The sequence below is a fragment of the Phaseolus vulgaris genome, chromosome 9, assembly GCF_000499845.2.
Source record: "Phaseolus vulgaris cultivar G19833 chromosome 9, P. vulgaris v2.0, whole genome shotgun sequence".
Classification (NCBI taxonomy): Eukaryota; Viridiplantae; Streptophyta; class Magnoliopsida; order Fabales; family Fabaceae; genus Phaseolus; species Phaseolus vulgaris.
The window spans coordinates 26,774,206-26,793,203 of NC_023751.2; the positions used below are offsets into that span (position 1 = coordinate 26,774,206).

Genomic DNA, 18,998 nt, shown 5'->3' on the forward strand with positions numbered 1-18,998 from the left:
AAGAAGTAAAACAAGCTCTCAACAAAACCTTCAAAATTAAAGATTTAGAGGAATTGAAATACTTCCTTGGATTAGAAGTTGTTCAATCAAAACATGGGATCCACCTTTGTTAAAGAAAATATGCTTTGGATATTTTGACTGATTCTGAAATGCTTGGCTGTAAACCATGTCATACTCCTCTTTCGAAGGATCTCAAGTTGTTGTTCAACACTGATGTTCCTTTGTATGATGCTGAATCTTATTGAAGATTTGTTGGGAGACTCTTATATCTCACCAACACTCGACTCTGAGTTTCGCCATTCATCTTCTTAGCCAGTTTGTTTATAATTCAACTATTTATCACCATCAAGCAACACAACATGTTCTTTTATACATTAAGTCCAACCCTGCTCAAGGTCTTTTCTTCCTCTCTAATAGTGAAATTCAGTTAAAGGGGTTTAGTGACTCAGATTGGCCTCTTGTCTTAACACTAGAAAATGTACTACTAATTATTGTATTTTCTTGGGAACTTCTCTAATTTCATGGAAATCCAAAAAGAAATCATCTGTCTCGCGTTCTTCTTCAGAAGCCGAATATCGTGCCTTGCCTACTATTACTTGTGAATTGCAATGGGTGACCTACCTCCTTTAAGATTTACATGTGCAAACTTCTGCCACAGCTACTCTTTATTGTGACAACCAATTTGCTCGTCACATAGTCCACAATCCTACTTTTCATGAAAGAACAAAACACATTGACGTTGATTGTCATGTGGTCTGCGAAAAGCTTCAAGCTAATCATTTTCATCTCCTCCCTATACGTTTACATAATCAACTCGATGATGTCTTCATCAAGGCTCTTCATAGTTCTTCCTTTAGAAATATTATTTCCAAGCTTGGATTAAAAACCATACATAATCCAGCTTGAGAGGGAACTATCGTAACTTATATTATTATTTTTTGTAATTTGTAATTACTGCTTTACCATTCTACCCTTCCTCGTGTTTACTTATAGGAAGAGGTAGGTTTACTATAACACAAAATTTCCTCATCAATGTTATGAAAACAAAGACTGTTTTCTTCTTGCTTCATTCCTCATCTTATGAACTTTTCTTACTAAATTCTTCTTTATATGGATTACCATATTCAATATTTGAAAGATTGGGTCAATGATTAGACCAACAAAATGAGCATAGGTTGTACTGAATGAGAGGTCCATCATCATTCACAGTATTTATCCTTGAATTTATTTCGGGCTCATGGTTTCACTTTTCAAGAACTCCTTTGTGCCAAAGGTTTGGAAAAATTTGTAGAACTCGTGGGTAATTATTACGTTGATCTTATCAAGGTATTGTATTAATTCCAATGTTGTTCATGATGAAGGTATTATTATATCAAGAGTAAAGGGAGTGTATATTGTACTGGATGATGAGGTTTGGACAAATTTGGTTGGTTTCAATCTTGGAAGAGATCAACAAGCTAATAGTATATCAATCTTGTTCAAGGAATTGACTACTCAGAAATTATTCATTCTTCAGAACAAGTAGCGTGAAAATGGATGGAAGACTTTTCACATTTTTCATTGTGTGGGTGCTTGTTCCTACGAGGAGCAATCATGCTTAAATCACAATCGAAGACATGTGCAACATTCATACCTTCAAGAGTAACATTATGATAAATTGGCTCGGGGTTGTCACTAACACGATACTTAAATCTATTAATCTTGCTCAAATCCTCTTCCACATTTTGTTTTTATATCTATGGTTTTTTACTACTAAAAAGTTTGTCAACGGAGAAACCTTTAGAATTATGTTTTCTTCCAACAATAGAAAAATTTGCTTTACACCAAATGGGTTTCGTCCAAAGAGGTCGATGTTGAAGATGTGAATCTTGTTGCCTCAGATTCTACTTTTGAAAAGGATATACTAAGCAAAGTTCATAGGACTCATCGGTGACAAGTGGAGAAACATGTCATTTATGATTCATGTTTTGCTAACGTTTGATGCTAAGTTAGCATCCATCCAAAGGAGGTTGAGGAAACATCATATTGGTGGCGAGAGTGAATTTGATGATGATATTACTGATGAGGATGGTGAAAATGAGGATATTGATACGGATAAATGTTAGACTTGATGATGCTTAAGCTCCAAGTGATGATGTTTTGATGATACATAATGAAGATGAAAATGTTTAAATGTGTCTAGACTATCTAAGTTTTCCACACAAAGGTATTTACGATACAAGAACACAACCATATTAAAATGAGTTTTTAAATATGAAAAACCTTTTTAAAGTGTTCTAAAACCCTAAACAATAAATTACCCATTGTACAAGAAATTTAGATGTAATTCTCCCCAATCAACAATGTGTGGATCAATGGTCTTCAACTAAGAAACACCCAAAATCAAGTCAGCGCCTGGCACAGGTAACAAAAACACTGGAAAAATGAAAAATATGGCCTTGTGCGTGAAGAGGAAGATCTTATATCATTCCCGCAGTTGTCATATAATTATCATTGTCCACCATCACTTTGAAAGAAGGAGCAGGTTCAATATCAATTTGGCAATTTGGGGTTATAGAAAATTATCCGAACTACCCCATCAATTAAAATAGAAACCGACAATTGATTTATGTGTAACAAGGGAATATTTGAAGGCACATATTTTTCCTCATACGATTTGACTAAAGAAACCGCCTTTAACAAAGAGTGGCGTCATAGCCATAACATCACGTCAAATATCATAACGTAACCCTCCCATAAAACAATTCACCAAGGCTTCATCAGATAAGCCATTAGATCGATTAGATAGAGTCATAAATCAGAGATAGTAATCAAAGACAGAACCTAGTTGTGTGAGCTTGAACAATTCGGCCATGGGGCACTCAAAACAAGATGGACCGAATTGCATCTCCAACGCCGACAAAAGATCGTGCCAAGAATTAACGGCATGCATTCTTTGAAGCATCTGAAAATAGTGAACGAATTCCTTGTCAAAATGGATAGCCGCAATGTCCACTCATTCGGTGTATGATGGTAATTGAAGAACTTTTTCGCTTTAAAGATCCACTCAAAAACCAGAGTCAATCCATCAAAACGTGGAAACCCTAACGAGATGTAACGAGGTTGGTATGAAGAAATGACTGGCGACGCTACCTTGTGATCACATGCGTTCGAGCTTGTGGCTACAATGTGCTGAGATTGACTCAGAACTAACGTTTCCACTGAACGCTGCAACTATTTTAGACGTTCTTGATTGGTTGTATGTAAGAGTCAACAATGCCTGTAAAGATTATTCACGTTCCCGAAAAGTTTGATCGCGTTGTTCCAACAAGGTGACGATCTTACGATTTTTTTTTCTCACGATGCGCGCAGTTTGAGATTGCAAATTCCTCAAACGAGTATTCTTAGTCATTGGATCAACGAAGGCACCATTGGAACAAAAGGAACAAAAGCAAGAGCAACTGGTGTCTGAATTTTTTTTACAACGGTTCGCAATTGACAATTACTATTACACAGGGCACCGAGTAGCGTCATATACAAGCCACGTTCCAAACTCAAGTACCTGTTAATCAAGAATTGTCAAACCCAACTCAAGAAGAAGAAGAAGAATCCTATCAGCAGAAGGGAAGACAGAAATCAGATTTAGGAGAACTCAAGTAACGTGCAGCTGCCTCTTGTTAAGACCAAAAAATTCTTTAATAGCATATTGTCTTTGCCTTGACATTTTCTCCAACTAATAATTGTTTTAAGTGTCTGCTGAGGCTCTTTCCCAATTCAATCGTTTCAGTACCATTCTCGCTCTCAAATGTAAAATGATAAGACCCCACACATTTTACAATTCTAATGGGGCATTAAGCATCATTTTTTAAAGAACCGAAATAACGCTAATAAATAAATAAATAAAATACAACCTACACAAATTAGTTGACCTAGTAAGAATTTAATTGACAAATAAGAAAATGCAAACAAAAATTATATATGAATAATTTTTTATTGAATTCAAGCTTTACATCATTCCTCCTTATTAATTGTCCTTCAAATTGTTCGCGTATGAGAACTGCTAATAAGTCTAACATAGGATTGAAATATAATGATTTTAAATACGAACTAAAGATTTTAATAAGTACTAACTGATTATTAAAAGGTAATAGTTTGTTCAAAGAATAAAAAAGGAATAACCAAAGTGTTTATGTGGTGTTGCATCTATAAAGTGAGACAGCAATTTAGGAGGGAAAAGACACGGTAACCACTGACTATTAACATTTCGACCCTTCATACTTTGGTATACGTAAAGGACTCGACCCTCATATAAAAGGGTACATAATAGAAATAAAAGTTGAACCAAATCAAGCTATTTCAGAACTTAGAGACCTCTAGTTCCAATGTCATGTTTTGTTATGATGAATCAAGATGACCAAATACAAAGATCTACCTTCATTTTTCTTCGTAACCGAGTTCATGAGTTTGGATTTCACCAGAGCTGACAAGTGAGTTGATGTCGTTGCCTTCAATTGCCTCTTCGGAATTGGATCCATTAGACTCTGAAGAATTTGGTGCTGACTGATCATCCGGAACTGCTTCCTTTTGGACTACTGATTTTGGGCGTCTGATCGCTTCCGCAGCAGCCGCCATTGCTATGGGAGGAGGTTGAGGAGGAACCCACACTCGTTGGACTGGCTGCTGACTGGAAGCAACAGATGCTACATTATACTCAATTTCGTTATCAATCTCTTTGATTCTTATGTTCTTCGTTTGCCACCAGGGTACTGAGTTGTCACCGCCACTATCTTGGACCTTGCCATTTGCTTGATACTGAAGGACTTGGGTTGAGGTGTTTTGCACCTGACTAACCTCCCAAGGCTAGAAGCCATGAGAAGCAAATAATAGATGATAATTGTTAAATTGTCATATAAATCAGTTACCTGATTCTGCAATTCGGTATGCTTATGATATTAGCAAAACAACTACGAATGAAATTTATGCCTACATCAACTATCTTTTCCTTGATGGTCCAATGAGAGTCATTTGTGTTATCACACAGATGGTCAGAAATCAAAAGCAACGATCTATAAATAATAATTTTGCAATTGAATTAATGCACATAAACACTTGAAATGTGAATAAAAATTTAAAAGTTATAGACTTGCGCAACAACTCTAAATTTAAAATAAAAAGTTAGGAAATGTAATTAGAGATCTTAGAAATATAAACATACCTTGGCTCTAGGTGCTAACCGAGGGTTTGATGGTTGCTGATAAGGGTTGGGGGGGGAATCATCAATTTCCTGCATTAAATCACTGTGTCATAGAAGTAACACTGGCCACGTAAAATTGGAAAACCATATGGATAAGAGAGTATATGTATCTGGGTGTTACAATCCTTTACTTAATGGTAGCACCACCTTTCACGTCTCACATTTTACAAAAAATAATTATTTCCATAAATATTTTATTAATTTATATCAATAGTACGCGAAAACGTAGTATTTAAATACACAAAGGATACTAGTTTATATAGGCTTGATTGCGATGAATACCATCAGAGGTTTAGTTTTTCCTTTAACTCATGTATATATATACTGGCCCATAAATGAAAAATATTTCATTATAATTTTCAACACTGCCCCTCAACGATTGGTGAAATTATATGCCAATTGGTCACTAGAGTTAATGAAGCTAATGGTGAAATTATCTTAGGATCTCATATTCATAATAATTTTAGAGACTTCAGATACAATGTATGACAGGGAAGTGAAGAGAATAGGAAAGGCCATATCTAAGAACTAGGTACAGCACAAAGCACACAACAACTTCTCAATATATTTAAGATAACTTATTCTAACAATCCCCCTCAAGCTAGTGCAGAAAAATTGTATGTGCCAAGCTTGAAACTAATAAATTCAATTTGAGGTCCTCTCAACAAAGGATTTTGTTAATACCTCTACAAGTTGATCATTTGATCTACAAACTCAATGCAGATTTCTTTGGAGAACAACTTTTTTCAAATAAAATGATAGTCAATTTACGTGTGTTTAGTCCTCTCATGGAACACTTGATTGGAAGGAATATGAAGAGCAACTTGATTATCATAATAATACATCTTCATTTGTTGAATCTCACAAAAAATCGAAAACTTGGAGGAATTGTTTTACCCATATAAGCTCACAAGTGAGAGATGTCATTGCCTAGCAGTTGATCGAGACACATTTTTTGTCTTGCTTTTCAATGAGATAATATTTCCTCAAGGAAAACACAATATCCTGTAGTATATCATTTGTCCATAGGAGAACCAGTACAATCAACCTCACAGTATTCAAAGATTTGGGTATTCCCTTTATCTTTATAAAGTAGTCCTTGTCCTAGAGTCTTTTAGAGATACCTTAGAATACGAATGACAACATTCTAATGATCAATACAAGGATTCTGTATTAATTGACTCACACCACCAACTACCAAAGATAGATTTGGTCTCGTAATGGTAAGATAAATACATATTCCAACTAGTGTTCTATATCTTTCTTGATCGGAGAAAGTTTCTCCTTATCGCGCCATTAATTTCTTATTTGGATCCATAGGACAATCTACTGGTTTACAATCAATCATACATGTCTCTTTTAGGATGTCAAGAGCATACTTTCTTTGAGAGATTACAACTCCTTCCTTTGATTGGGCTACTTCTATACCCAAAAAATGTTGAGACTTTTAAGATCATTGGTCTAAACATAACTGCATAAGGGTTCCTTTAACTAAGATATTCTAGCAGTATCATTCCCTGTAATAACTATATCGCCAATGTACACTATTAAGTACACACATTTTCTAGCATAGGTGTGATAATAGAAAACAGAATAATCTACCTCACTATGTTTTATCCCAAATGATTGAACTGTGTGACTGGACTTTCCAAACCAACCACGTGGAGATTGCTTGAGACCATAGAGAGAGCAGCACAACTTATAAATCAAACCAGACTTTCCTTAATTAATAAACCCATGAGCCTGCTCCATGTAGACTTCCTCTTCTAAATTGTCATGCATAAAAGCTTTTTTAATATCTAATTGATGATCGGGACAATGAAAAATGGCTGCCATGGCAAGTAAAAGTCTAATAGTAGTCATTTTAGCCATTGGAGAAAAAGTATCATTGTAGTCAAGTCCATAGATCTAAGTATATCCTTTAGCCACAAATCAAACATTGAGGCGATCAACTTGACCATTAGGTCCAACCTTAATGACAGACCCAACGATAACAACTGTCTTCTTCCCAGAAGAAAGAGGAACTAACTCACATGTTTTGTTATGTTCAAGATCTTGTATTTCAGTAATCATGGTTTGTCACCATCCAGAATGATCAAGTGCTTCTATCACATTTTTAGAATAGTAACATAGAGACAGAAGAAGTAAAGGAAAAATAGAAAGGAGACAACCTCTAATAGTTAAGAAAATTGTAAATAGGATGAGGATTACGGGTAAAGTGAATAACTTTGCAAAATAAGAAAGAGGGATTCCTTTGGAAATAGAATGGAGTAGGGAACTTTATTGTCAAGCGTAGAAGGCATTCTATTAATGAGAAAACAAGCATTTAGGATAGCATCACCTCAATAATGAACAAGCATATTTGCACCAAGCAATAAGGTACAAGCAGTTTCAACCAGGTGTCTATTTTTTCTTTCTGCTATAAACATTTTGTTGAGGTGTGTGAGAGCAAGTACACTGATGCAAAATGTTGTGTAAGCATAAGAGTTTAGACAAATTAGAGGAAAAATATTCTTTGGAGTTATTGCTTCATAAGATTTTGATTACTTTACCAAATTGATTTTTGATTTTATTAAAGAAAGACATGAAAATAGACAAAAGCTCAGAACAATTTTTCATTAGATAAACTCAAGTACATCTAGAAAACTCATTAATGAAAGTAACAAAATATCTAAAAACAAAAAGATGACACACGAATTAGCCCCAAATATTAGAATGGATGATAAGAAAAACAAAGTTACATCTAGATTTAGAATGTTTAAGAAAAGAAAATCTGACATGTTTTCCTAATTGACATGATTCACGTTCTAAAGTTGAAGTTCAGGAACCATCTTTAAATTTGACAAATGAGAATGACCTAAGCGTTCATTTAACCGTTTAAGAAATACGGATGTAACACAAGATAGAGATGAGTTAGTACCAAGGTAGTATAGGCTTCGTGTCCTTTGGCATTGTACCACGTTCATGTATAACAAAAGAGTTGGCATCAAGGTTATTGAACAATTCAATGATTTGGTTAATTGACTTAAAGAAATGAGAAGAAAGGGACAAATTTGACCAATTCCATGACCTACTTTAGATCTTTTGGCTAGGATCATGAAATGAGGTGTTTTAGAAAGGAGAGAGAAGAGAAAACAAAGAGATATTACCATATATATGATCAGAGGCATCTGAGTCAATTATAAATAGATTTTGACTCTCCAGAAATTGTGAAATGCTAGTTGATGACAAAATGAGTTGTAGATGATTATGCTACGCTATTGGATCTTAACCTCAAATATTCTTGATATTCTTCATTAGAGAACTTTGGCTTAAAATTTTCAGATTTGGAAATATTGGTTGCCTTGTCAGAAAAGTCATGTAAAGGGTAACAATTCCCTTGGGTGTGGTCCATTCTTTTACGATATATACATTAAGGACAACCTCTACCACCACGGCCTCTTCTAGTGACACGACATCATTTCCATGAGTAGAAATCATGGCAGAAGACTAACTAGATTCTTAAATACTTTCTACTCTTGAGAATTGGAACTCAAAGAAGTCATGGTGTCAAGTTTTCCATAGAAGGAACTTCTTGACCAATTAAAATTTGATCTCTAACAGGATCAAAATCTAGATTCATTGCACAAAGGATCATAACCATATAAAACTTATCCAACTTCTCTTTTATCTCATCTAATTAGTCAACTTCCAATAATATCTTCAATTCCTTAACTGATGATTGAGCTATAGATACAAAAAATATCATGTCATTATCAAATTGCTCGAGAGAAGCCAATCAATTAGCAGAATCGTAGAGGCATTGTATATTTTTTGAAAAAAATACTTAGGGCCTTTCTCCAAAAGGAGTTACGGGTTTTGAATGACTTGAGAGTGCTCAAAATATTGGGCTATATTGATTGCCAAATAGAGCACAAAGCTAAAAAATAGTTTTCTTCCACTTTTGAACTTGATCTGATGGTACTTTACTTCCATCTTTTTCTACGTGATCATGAAAACCTTGGCCAAGGAGCCAAAGTTCAACTATGGTAGACCACGATAGGTAGTTTTTCCATTTAATTTCTCACAATTTATTGAAGGGATTCTAGGAAAAGAGAAGATAGTCCTTGAAGACATGTTGAAACAAGGAAGATGCAGGGACACAGTCCTGGAAAGCAACAGAGAAAGAACAAGAGCAACTCTTGGTTTCAATAAATTCTATTTAAGACAACTTATTCTAACCGTTTTATCTACACAAGTTCATAAGTGAGTGATGCCACTACCTTAGCTTTGACATTCGATCAAGCAATCGCATTTTGTTTCTTGCTTTTCCAATAAATAATTTTCCTCCAGTTACAACACAATATCCAATTGTGGAACACCAATCTATAGGAGATCTTGCCCAATTAGCAACACAATACCCAATTATTTGAATATTTTCCTTATCTTCATAGAGAGCAATCCTTCTCATGGAGCCTTTTTGAGATATTTAAGGATGCAAATGGAAACACTCCAACGGTCAAGACAAACAACCTACATAAACTAACTAACCACTCCAACTACAAGAGGCAATACAAAGTATGAGTTCACCATTCTAATAAATTAACCCTTTTGCATAAGTTAAGGAGTTTTGACAGTCATCATAAGTAGGAAGGCTCAAGGTTGATCAGCTAGCTAGGGTGGCGTAGTCGGGGAGGATTGAGCAACATTGGTTAGATGAGGCTTACCAAACAACTTAATCAATAGTTATGTCCAAGACAAGAGCAAGGAAAGAAGTATCACCAAGTTGAAGGCCAAAGAGGTCCTCAACAAATGCTTTAGGGGGAATTCGAAGAAGAATAGAAGATGCCCTAGTCATAGTGGGTACCATGGGTGACCCCAAAATCTGGTTATAATTAGACAAATACTTCATAGGAAGATCACCACTAAAAGTTGCATGACAAACCTCCTCATTTTGCCAATGTTACTTAGAGAGAATTCTCCCTCCTAGTTAAAAAAATCTCTTGAAATTTCTCTAGAGTAGTATTCCTCAACTTAAAAGAATTTAAACCTACTGTTGCATAATCAGGAGAATTATGTTATAATTAAGTGCAGATTCTATTTTATATTTATTAGGACAGATTTGTTAGTGATTTGATTTGATTTGTACAGCTTTAAACACTCATTATTTCTGGCTTTCATTGCCTATTATTTCTTTCTTTAATTAGGTTGTAAAACAGTCTATAAATAGAGACTGTAATCACATTTGTAAAATATCTCAGAAATATATTTCACTTATTTCTTTCCACTTGGTATCAGAGCTCCTGATCTAGGAGACTCTGCTTCCGCAAATTTTTTTTTAGCCTTCATTGCTGTAATCATTTTCCTTGACAGCCTTCATTGCTGCAATTATTTGTTGGACAGCCTTCATTGCTGCAACTTTCTATTTTCCTTATCCTTTCTCCATTGACCACCACCACCACCTTGCACCATTGACCACCACCGACCACCACTGCCGTCGCTCGCCGGAAACTGCACCGCTCGCCGGAACTGCCACTGCTCGCCGGAAACCGCCGCTGGCCGCCTGAAACCGCCACCGGAAAATTTTTCCGGCAGATTTTTTTTCCTGTGTGTGTGAACAGGATCAAATTTTGCCAATCTGAAAAACTCAGTTGGTTTTGAACTCTCATGGACTCCCTTAGTAAGCCATCTAGCTATTGTTCCTTTACTATGAGTGGTAAGAGTTCTAGTTTTTTATCCTTTAATGCTTCTAGTACTGAAAATATCTGGATTATAGACTCTGGTGCTACTGATCATATGACACCTCATTCCTCTTCTTTTTCATCCTACACTACTTTATCCGGTAAGCCATATATTACTATTGCTAATGGTTCCACTACCCCCATTAATGGTCGTGGTAACATTCACCTTCAACCTTCATTTCCTTTAAAAAATGTGCTTCATGTTCCCAAACTATCCAATAACCTCTTGTCTATTCAAAAGATTACCCAAGATTTAAATTGTACAGTGGTATTTTTCCCTTCCCATTGTGTTTTTCAGGATCTTGTCACGGGGAAGACTATTGGAATTGCTAAAGAGCAGGGCGGGTTATATTATTTACAGCATGAAGAAAGTAAAAAGGGTGCTAGACTACAGGCACACACTTCTAATCTTCAGCAAGGTCGTGAATCTTGGTCATCCTCTCAGATATGGCTTCAACACAGACGTCTTGGTCATCCTCCATTTAGTACCCTAAAGTCCTTATTTCCTGTTTTATTTACAAAAGTGTCTGCTGAGTCATTTCATTGTGATGTTTGTCAGTTTGCTAAACACCATCGGACAACTTTTCCTCCCAATGGTAATAAAAGTTCTAAACCTTTTGATCTTATTCATTCAGATGTATGGGGACCTTCACCTATTCCTAATATCTCGGGTACAAAATGGTTTGTTTCATTTATTGATGATTGTACTCGGGTTACTTGGTTATTTCTCATGAAAGATAAGTCTGAAGTTTTTCACTTGTTTGTAAAGTTTTACAGAATGATTCAAACACAATTTGAAAGTTCAATTAAGAGATTGCGTTCTGATAATGGAAGAGAATATGTGAACCAAAACCTTTCCAAGTTCCTTGAGGAAAATGGAGTTGTTCATGAATTAACCTGTGTGGACACTCCTCAACAAAATGGGGTTGCTGAAAGGAAAAATCGTCATCTCCTTGAGGTTACTCGAGCTTTACTTTTCCAAACATCTGTTCCTAGATCTTACTGGGGGGAAGCAGTCCTGACTGCCACTTATTTGATTAATAGATTACCCTCTCGGGTTCTAGAGGGTGTTACTCCTATTCAGGTTATGACCACATTCTATCCTTCTATTCCCATGTTGAATAGTCTTCAGAATCGTGTCTTTGGTTGTCCTGCTTTTGTCCATGTTCATAGTCCTAATCGGGGTAAGTTAGATCCTCGTGCCATCAAATGTGTCTTCATCGGTTATGCCCCCTACAAAAAGGGGTACAAATGTTATCATCCTCAAAGTCGTAAAGTTTATATTTCCAAAGATGTCACCTTCCATGAAACAGAGTCTTTCTTTCCTAGTTCTCAGCTTCAGGGGGAGAGTATTCAAGAAGCTGAGGACCTTGAGTTGCCACCTTTTCCTTTGTTACAGGATTTCGTTCTTAGGAAGGATGACAAAGACCCTGCACCAACATCATTACCAGAGAAGAATAATGAAGACAAATATTTTGGAAAACAATATCAGCGAAGGCAACAAGAACCCGTCCTGGTCGAACAGCAACTTCAATTGTCTGAACCGGAGGTAAGAACTCATACCAGTGAGACTCTTGAGGACACCTTAAATACTGCTTTTGAACCTAACCTAAATGATTTACCTATTGCCTTGAGAAAAGAAAAAAGATCTTGTGCCAAATATCCTATATCCCAATTTGTGTCTACAGAAAAACTTTCTATGCAGCACCAGAGTTTTCTTTCAGCTATTGATTCTATCAAAATCCCTACATCGGTACAAGAAGCCTTAAAAGATGATAACTGGATTCGAGCCATGAATGAAGAAATGAGCGCGTTAGAAAGGAATGAGACTTGGGAGATTGTAGAGAGACCAAAAGATAAGAAAGCAGTGGGTTGTAGGTGGATATACACAGTTAAGTATAAGTCTGATGGCACACTGGATCGGTATAAAGCAAGGTTGGTTGCAAAAGGGTACACTCAAACCTATGGGATCGATTATGAGGAGACTTTTGCTCCAGTGGCAAAAATGAATACCGTCAGGATTATTCTCTCCCTGGCGGCACACTTTGGTTGGGCAATGCATCAATTTGATGTTAAAAATGCCTTCTTGCATGGAAGCTTGGAGGAAGAAGTATACATGGAGATTCCACCTGGGTATGGTATTGTTAATGAAGGGAATAAGGCGTGCAGACTTAAGAAGGCCCTATATGGTCTTAAACAATCACCTCGTGCTTGGTTTGGAAGGTTTACTCAAGCTATGGTATCTTTGGGGTACCGACAAAGCCAAGGTGACCATACTCTGTTTATAAAACATTCTCAGAATGGTAAACTCACTCTACTTTTGGTCTATGTAGATGATATGATTATTACAGGTGATGATGAGATTGAAAAACAAAATTTGAGGGAGAGACTAGCTGCTCAATTTGAAATGAAGGATCTTGGGAAGCTGAAGTACTTCCTTGGGATAGAGGTTGCTTACTCGAGACAGGGCATCTTTATTTCTCAAAGGAAATACATCCTTGATCTTCTCAAAGAGATTGGTAAGTTGGGTTGTAAGCCCACTGGAGTGCCAATAGAGCAAAATCATAGGATTGGGAATGATGAGGAAAACCCAAAAGTGGAGAAGACACAATATCAAAGACTTGTGGGAAAACTCATTTATCTTTCACACACTAGGCCAGATATAGCCTATGCAGTTAGTGTGGTTAGTCAATTTATGCATGATCCAAGAGAAAGACACTTGCAAGCAGTAGATAAAATTATTCAGTACTTAAAAGCCTCTCCAGGAAAAGGATTGCTATTCAAAAAGGGGGAAAACTTATCCATGAAAGTATATACTGATGCTGACTATGCAGGATCGATTGTTGATAGGAGATCCACCACAGGCTACTGCATGTTCTTGGGTGGAAATCTGGTGACATGGAGGAGCAAGAAGCAAAATGTAGTTGCAAGATCAAGTGCAGAGGCAGAATTTAGAGCCATGGCTCAAGGGGTGTGTGAACTCTTATGGATGAAGATCATACTTGATGACCTAAAAATAAAATATGAAGCTCCTATGAGTTTGGCATGTGATAATAAGTCCGCTATCAGTATTGCACACAATCCGGTTCAACATGATCGAACAAAGCACGTAGAGATAGACCGACACTTTATTAAAGAAAAGTTGGATGATGGTCTTATAGCCACTGAGTACATCCCTTCAAGACTCCAATTGGCAGATATGTTTACTAAGGGACTTCCCGCAAAACAATTCGAAGATCTTACTTGCAAGTTGGGAATGATAGATATACATTCACCAACTTGAGGGGGAGTGTTGCATAATCAGGAGAATTATGTTATAATTAAGTGCAGATTCTATTTTATATTTATTAGGACAGATTTGTTAGTGATTTGATTTGATTTGTACAGCTTTAAACACTCATTATTTCTGGCTTTCATTGCCTATTATTTCTTTCTTTAATTAGGTTGTAAAACAGTCTATAAATAGAGACTGTAATCACATTTGTAAAATATCTCAGAAATATATTTCACTTATTTCTTTCCACTCCTACTATAAAAAGAACATTTTGCATTTAATACATAATATTTATAGCTCAACATAAACTCTTTTAAAAAGTAGATTGAGGCCTAACTCTACTGTACAAAACCAGTTTGCTATGTGAGATTTGTAACTATTTATATACTATAATTTGGTTATATTTCTACCAAGGACTAGACAACTCAAGCATAGAACTAGATATTTGTTAGTAGATCGGTAACAAATAACATGATAGGCCTAAGAAACTTTGCTCCGACAGACTTTAATACCAAGTTTAAAGTGGATTTAAGCTTATCTCAACCGTACAAAACCAATTTCTTAACATGGTATCAAAGCAGTATAATCATCCTTGACCTCTTTAATCACTAATTCTTTCAACATAAATCGAGTTCCCTGGTAATTTCAAATACATGGTTTGCAGCCAACCATGTCTCAATTTCTCTCTTTTATCAAACATAATTGGAAGATAGTCTAAACTAGATTTTACTCACCTATAAGCCACTATACAATAATGCAGAATATTTCATTATGATTTTCAACAAAATATATGATTTTTGGCATGCATCTACAATTATCAAGATTTTAAGGCATAAAGATTTACTCTAATATTAGAAGGCTTCTCTCCTCTTTGGAGCATGGCCATTATCTGCAGAAAAATAATGGAAGGAAATAATCCACACAAGGATCATATGACCTCAATTAAAATAAACAAAATAGAGGATCTAATATTAAGTCTTCCCCAAAACAGTGGTTGATCAATGCGTAAAGTGGATGAAGTAAATTAAATATGTTGTAATTAGTACCAACAAATAAAGTGTTGTAAATAGAGCTTTATGAGGATAAAAAATATCTTCAAAATCTTATTATTAGGATAAAATATCTTTAGAATCTTCGTATATTAACTTAGAGTCTTACTTATTCATGCATATTTATTTCCTTGTTTTAGAAAGATTTTATTGTTACAAATAGAAGAGCTAAGAATGTAATTGATGTGATTGTTATCAATAAAATTATTTCTTATTTCCCTCCGTAGTTCAAGTCAATGGAACAACAAGATAAGCTAAAGTTGCAATTTGATGTTTAGTTAAAAATGTCAATCATCTATTTAACCGTGTTCATTTGGGAAGTTTTAGAATCATAAACCAAAGAAAATTTTCCATAATTAAAAAATATATATACCCCTAGAAAATATATATAATTTTTCACAATTATAATCCACAGCTAGACCCCTGAAGTATTTAATGGTCAATAAGTGTCATCTTTTGATCAGTAGAACAATGATCTTTATTGGTTTAAGAGATAGCAAGGACTCAAATATCACCTTGTGCCCGTAGAAAGTGGTTTGTGTGTGCATAGTGGGGTAAATGGGAGAGAAAACATAAACAAGACAAAAGCTTACCTCCATATATGATTTTGGATGAGGAGCACTAGATGGTTGAACAGATACAGGAGGGGATGAAGATCTCACTACAAATAACACATTTTAACCATAGATAATATAATTCATAAAAAAACTAATTTATTTGACAGGGATTGAATTAATGTATAACAACCTGATCGGGACTCGTAGTCGGACTTTCCATTAAGGATAGGTTGTTGTATCTATTTCATAAAAAAAACAGTTGTTAAATGTCAACATTTTGAACAACTCAAATGGGGATCAAAGTTGTGCCAAAATTCCACTAAGGCAAAATGTTCCATAATAATCTAACCTTTGAAGTTGTTTTAGTGACTTGGTGATCTTCTTGCTTGGAGACCGAGAGTCCACCGGTAGCTATTTTACATCCAGAATTTGGAGCAACGATATTTAGTAAGAATGTAAAATTGAGAACGTTAAGAAAACGTATTGCTATATATGCTAGAATTTCTGACATGCAAAGTCACTAAACTTTTAGGAAGCCTCTAAAGATTGTAAGAAAGCAAAATGTAGGTGTAAGAGAGAGCTTGCTAGCACAGTCAATATGAAATCCAGGAATAATAGTAAAAATGCACATATGATTTGTCAAAGCTCTTGTTCACCATGATACATCACTATCCTTGTCTCATTCTAGAGGGGGGAATAAATGCACAGGTTCATAAACAACAATCAAGAGCATTCTTAATAAACATAAAAGTGCCACTGCAAAATCATAAAACAAACAATCGAGAACTTTTTTAACAAATATACAAGTGTCATGGTCATATCCTAAACAAAACCCTTTAGCAAATATTCAGAGCACTGGAACTGTTCATCTTGTCCCAATATATGAAATAAAAATTTATAATTACCTTCCAATCTTCTTATTGCATTGGTCATCAACTTCATTTCTGCCACTTGCTTATCCAAAAGGCTCACAACTTCTACAAAATATTTCTTCTCTGCAGAGTATAAAACCATATGCAGCAACAAAGTCATTATTCAGTAACAAAAGATGTCAACAAAAATTAGGAGTATTAAAACATTTATAGATATTTTACAGGTAGTAAATTGAAGCTTTATTCATCCACCTTCAATTTTAGAAGCCAGTAATTCCTGGCTAGCTTTTGCCATATCAGCAGCTGCAACTGCAGCTGCTTTTGCAGCCTGTGCAGCTTCTTCTGCCAATGTTGGCTTTGAGCCTGTTCTCTTTAATTTGTCATTTTCCTCTTCTAGGACAACATTGCGCAACCAGGATTTTAACCAAGGGAGAACAGAATTCTAAAACAAGGAACATGCTACCAAAGTTCAGTGAGTCTCAAACCAAATCACAAAGTCATAAAGCTGGATAGAGCAAGAAAATAAGTTAGGTTATAAGAAAAGATGCATATGTCAAACAGAGCCCAATAAGATACCAATTTAGATAGCATCATCCAGAAAGATTAGTTGCAAATACCTTAATTAGTATAACTGTACCAGCACCAGAAGTTGCTAGTAATCCAACTGCAATAAAGGCATGAGACCAGTGAAAACGGCGGTGTGACAAGGTTGCTAGTGAAGTAATAACACCAGTAGAAGCTGGTACAGTCGTCTTCAAAGGCTGTGGTTGGCCTTGCTGCTGAAAGTTTGAAGATGGATTTAATTGTTCATCTGTGACTATTACAATGAGCCACGAGTTAATATAATTGAAAGAGGGAATCTAGTATATGAACAGAATAACTAAATGGGAAATTAACTAGCAGCTTAAACTAAGTCCAAAAACACAAAAGAACAATCGGAAACTTCAACATCAGACAGTATTAGTAAATATAAATAAATTAATTAAATTAAATTAAAAAAAGAAAAACTTCATCATCAGACACCGCACCTTGATTTACAGCAGCTGTCTGCACACTGGGAGCTGAATCCTGAGATTCAAATTGAAGATAAGCATTACAACAGAAGAAAATATGGTAAAGTGATAATCCGTTAGCTGTATTCATGCATATACAATAGAAAATTGAACAATAGATGAAACAAGAAGCCTACAGGAACTCGCCGAAAGGCTTCATCAATCTCCTCCTTCGTAAGGCCCTTCTTCTCCAGAAACGACCGCCTATGGATGACAGGAGAACCTTTAACTTTCGGGTGAGACAGAAATTTCACAGCATTCTGAATTTGTTCCTCACGCATTGGTTCTGAGTTAACAAACACAGATGTGTCTGAACTTTGTTTACCAAGCTCCTCTCCACTATTCTGTTGACCAACATTTTCCTGTTGTGCAATTTCACCACCTACACCATGAAAAAGAGATCCAACGAATCAATTTAATCAAAAGATTCAATACACAAATAATATAACCAACGACTTTTCTGAAACATCAAGCTCAGAAATATCCAATAGCGACAGAGTAAACTAAATAACCACGATAAAAATACGGTATTATCCACAAAGTAACCACACCTATGGAAGAACGAACCAGAGCTCAGGTTAATCACGTAGGTTAGACATTTCATAGAAAGCTATAGTAATTTAATCTGAAACGACAAAATAAAACAGAGCGAAATCACCGTAGTTTTGTTTGTTCTGGAAATTGAATTCATCGACGAATGACTATCCAAATGCAAAGTACGAAGTGGACAGTGTGTTCGTGAGCTTCAAATAATTGTTCGCAGATCATGCATAATATTATCGAGTAGCACGCGAAAAAGAAATGAAAGAAAAGAAAGTATAGAGTGAAACCTGTGATTTGAAGTGTGGAAATGGGAAGAGAAGGGGATTGAGAAGCCATAGCTCCTGGTCCGCACTATCTCTGAACTCCGAATTGAGGTGTGTTTTTGCTCATCGCATTCGCAGTGTAGTTGATTATTGGCGCAGTGATAGAGAAAAGGCAAAATCAAGAGTAATTATTTGCCCTCACTTTTTGAGCCGCTATGCATATCCGTCCTTCAAATTCTTTTTGTTCCACTTTTTAAAAAATATTTTAAAATAAAAATAATAATATCTTTTAAAGCTTAAATAATTCTTTTTATCCCCTCGCAAGTTTGTAGATTTTATATATGGCATTCGAAAAAAAAATCACATTTTTTATTTTTGATAAATTTTTTATTTCTACTTTAATCCTAATACTTAGATACATTTATTAAATAATGA

At 35.5% G+C, this 18,998-nt stretch overlaps 1 protein-coding gene and 1 long non-coding RNA gene across 4 annotated transcripts; both read right to left on the reverse strand.

Annotated features, from left to right (window-relative positions):
• Window positions 1-2,536: 2,536 nt before the first annotated feature.
• On the reverse strand, window positions 2,537-3,541 carry LOC137820140 (uncharacterized). Its single transcript, XR_011082549.1, has 2 exons — window positions 3,133-3,541; window positions 2,537-2,944 (listed from the first exon to the last, which is right to left on the reverse strand). It is a non-coding gene; the product is annotated as an uncharacterized lncRNA (long non-coding RNA).
• A 552-nt stretch (window positions 3,542-4,093) lies between these two features.
• LOC137820139 (peroxisomal membrane protein PEX14-like) lies at window positions 4,094-18,818 on the reverse strand. Of its 3 annotated transcripts, none has more exons than XM_068623989.1 (12): window positions 18,588-18,818; window positions 17,895-18,139; window positions 17,734-17,773; window positions 17,323-17,522; window positions 16,958-17,147; window positions 16,739-16,828; window positions 16,183-16,244; window positions 16,024-16,072; window positions 15,870-15,937; window positions 15,072-15,116; window positions 5,195-5,263; window positions 4,094-4,839 (listed from the first exon to the last, which is right to left on the reverse strand). In XM_068623989.1, the coding sequence occupies exons 1-12, from the start codon at window positions 18,634-18,636 to the stop codon at window positions 4,414-4,416; spliced, it is 1,533 nt and encodes a 510-aa protein (XP_068480090.1). In that variant the 5' UTR covers window positions 18,637-18,818; the 3' UTR covers window positions 4,094-4,413. The 3 variants fall into 3 exon arrangements, with proteins under 3 accessions (XP_068480090.1, XP_068480091.1, XP_068480092.1); XM_068623990.1 differs by having other exon boundaries at window positions 17,323-17,516; window positions 18,588-18,788; XM_068623991.1 differs by lacking the exon at window positions 15,072-15,116 and having other exon boundaries at window positions 18,588-18,792.
• Between the last annotated feature and the right edge of the window lie 180 nt (window positions 18,819-18,998).

Excerpts from the sequence above, each read along its gene's own strand:
- LOC137820139 (XM_068623989.1), bottom strand. The coding sequence starts at position 18,636 with ATGGCTTCTCAATCCCCTTCTCTTCCCATTTCCACACTTCAAATCACA. Across the intron at positions 17,523-17,733 it reads GACAGCTGCTGTAAATCAAG|TCACAGATGAACAATTAAAT; the intron begins GTGCGGTGTCTG and ends TCATTGTAATAG. Across the intron at positions 16,829-16,957 it reads ACTGGCTTCTAAAATTGAAG|AGAAGAAATATTTTGTAGAA; the intron begins GTGGATGAATAA and ends TATACTCTGCAG.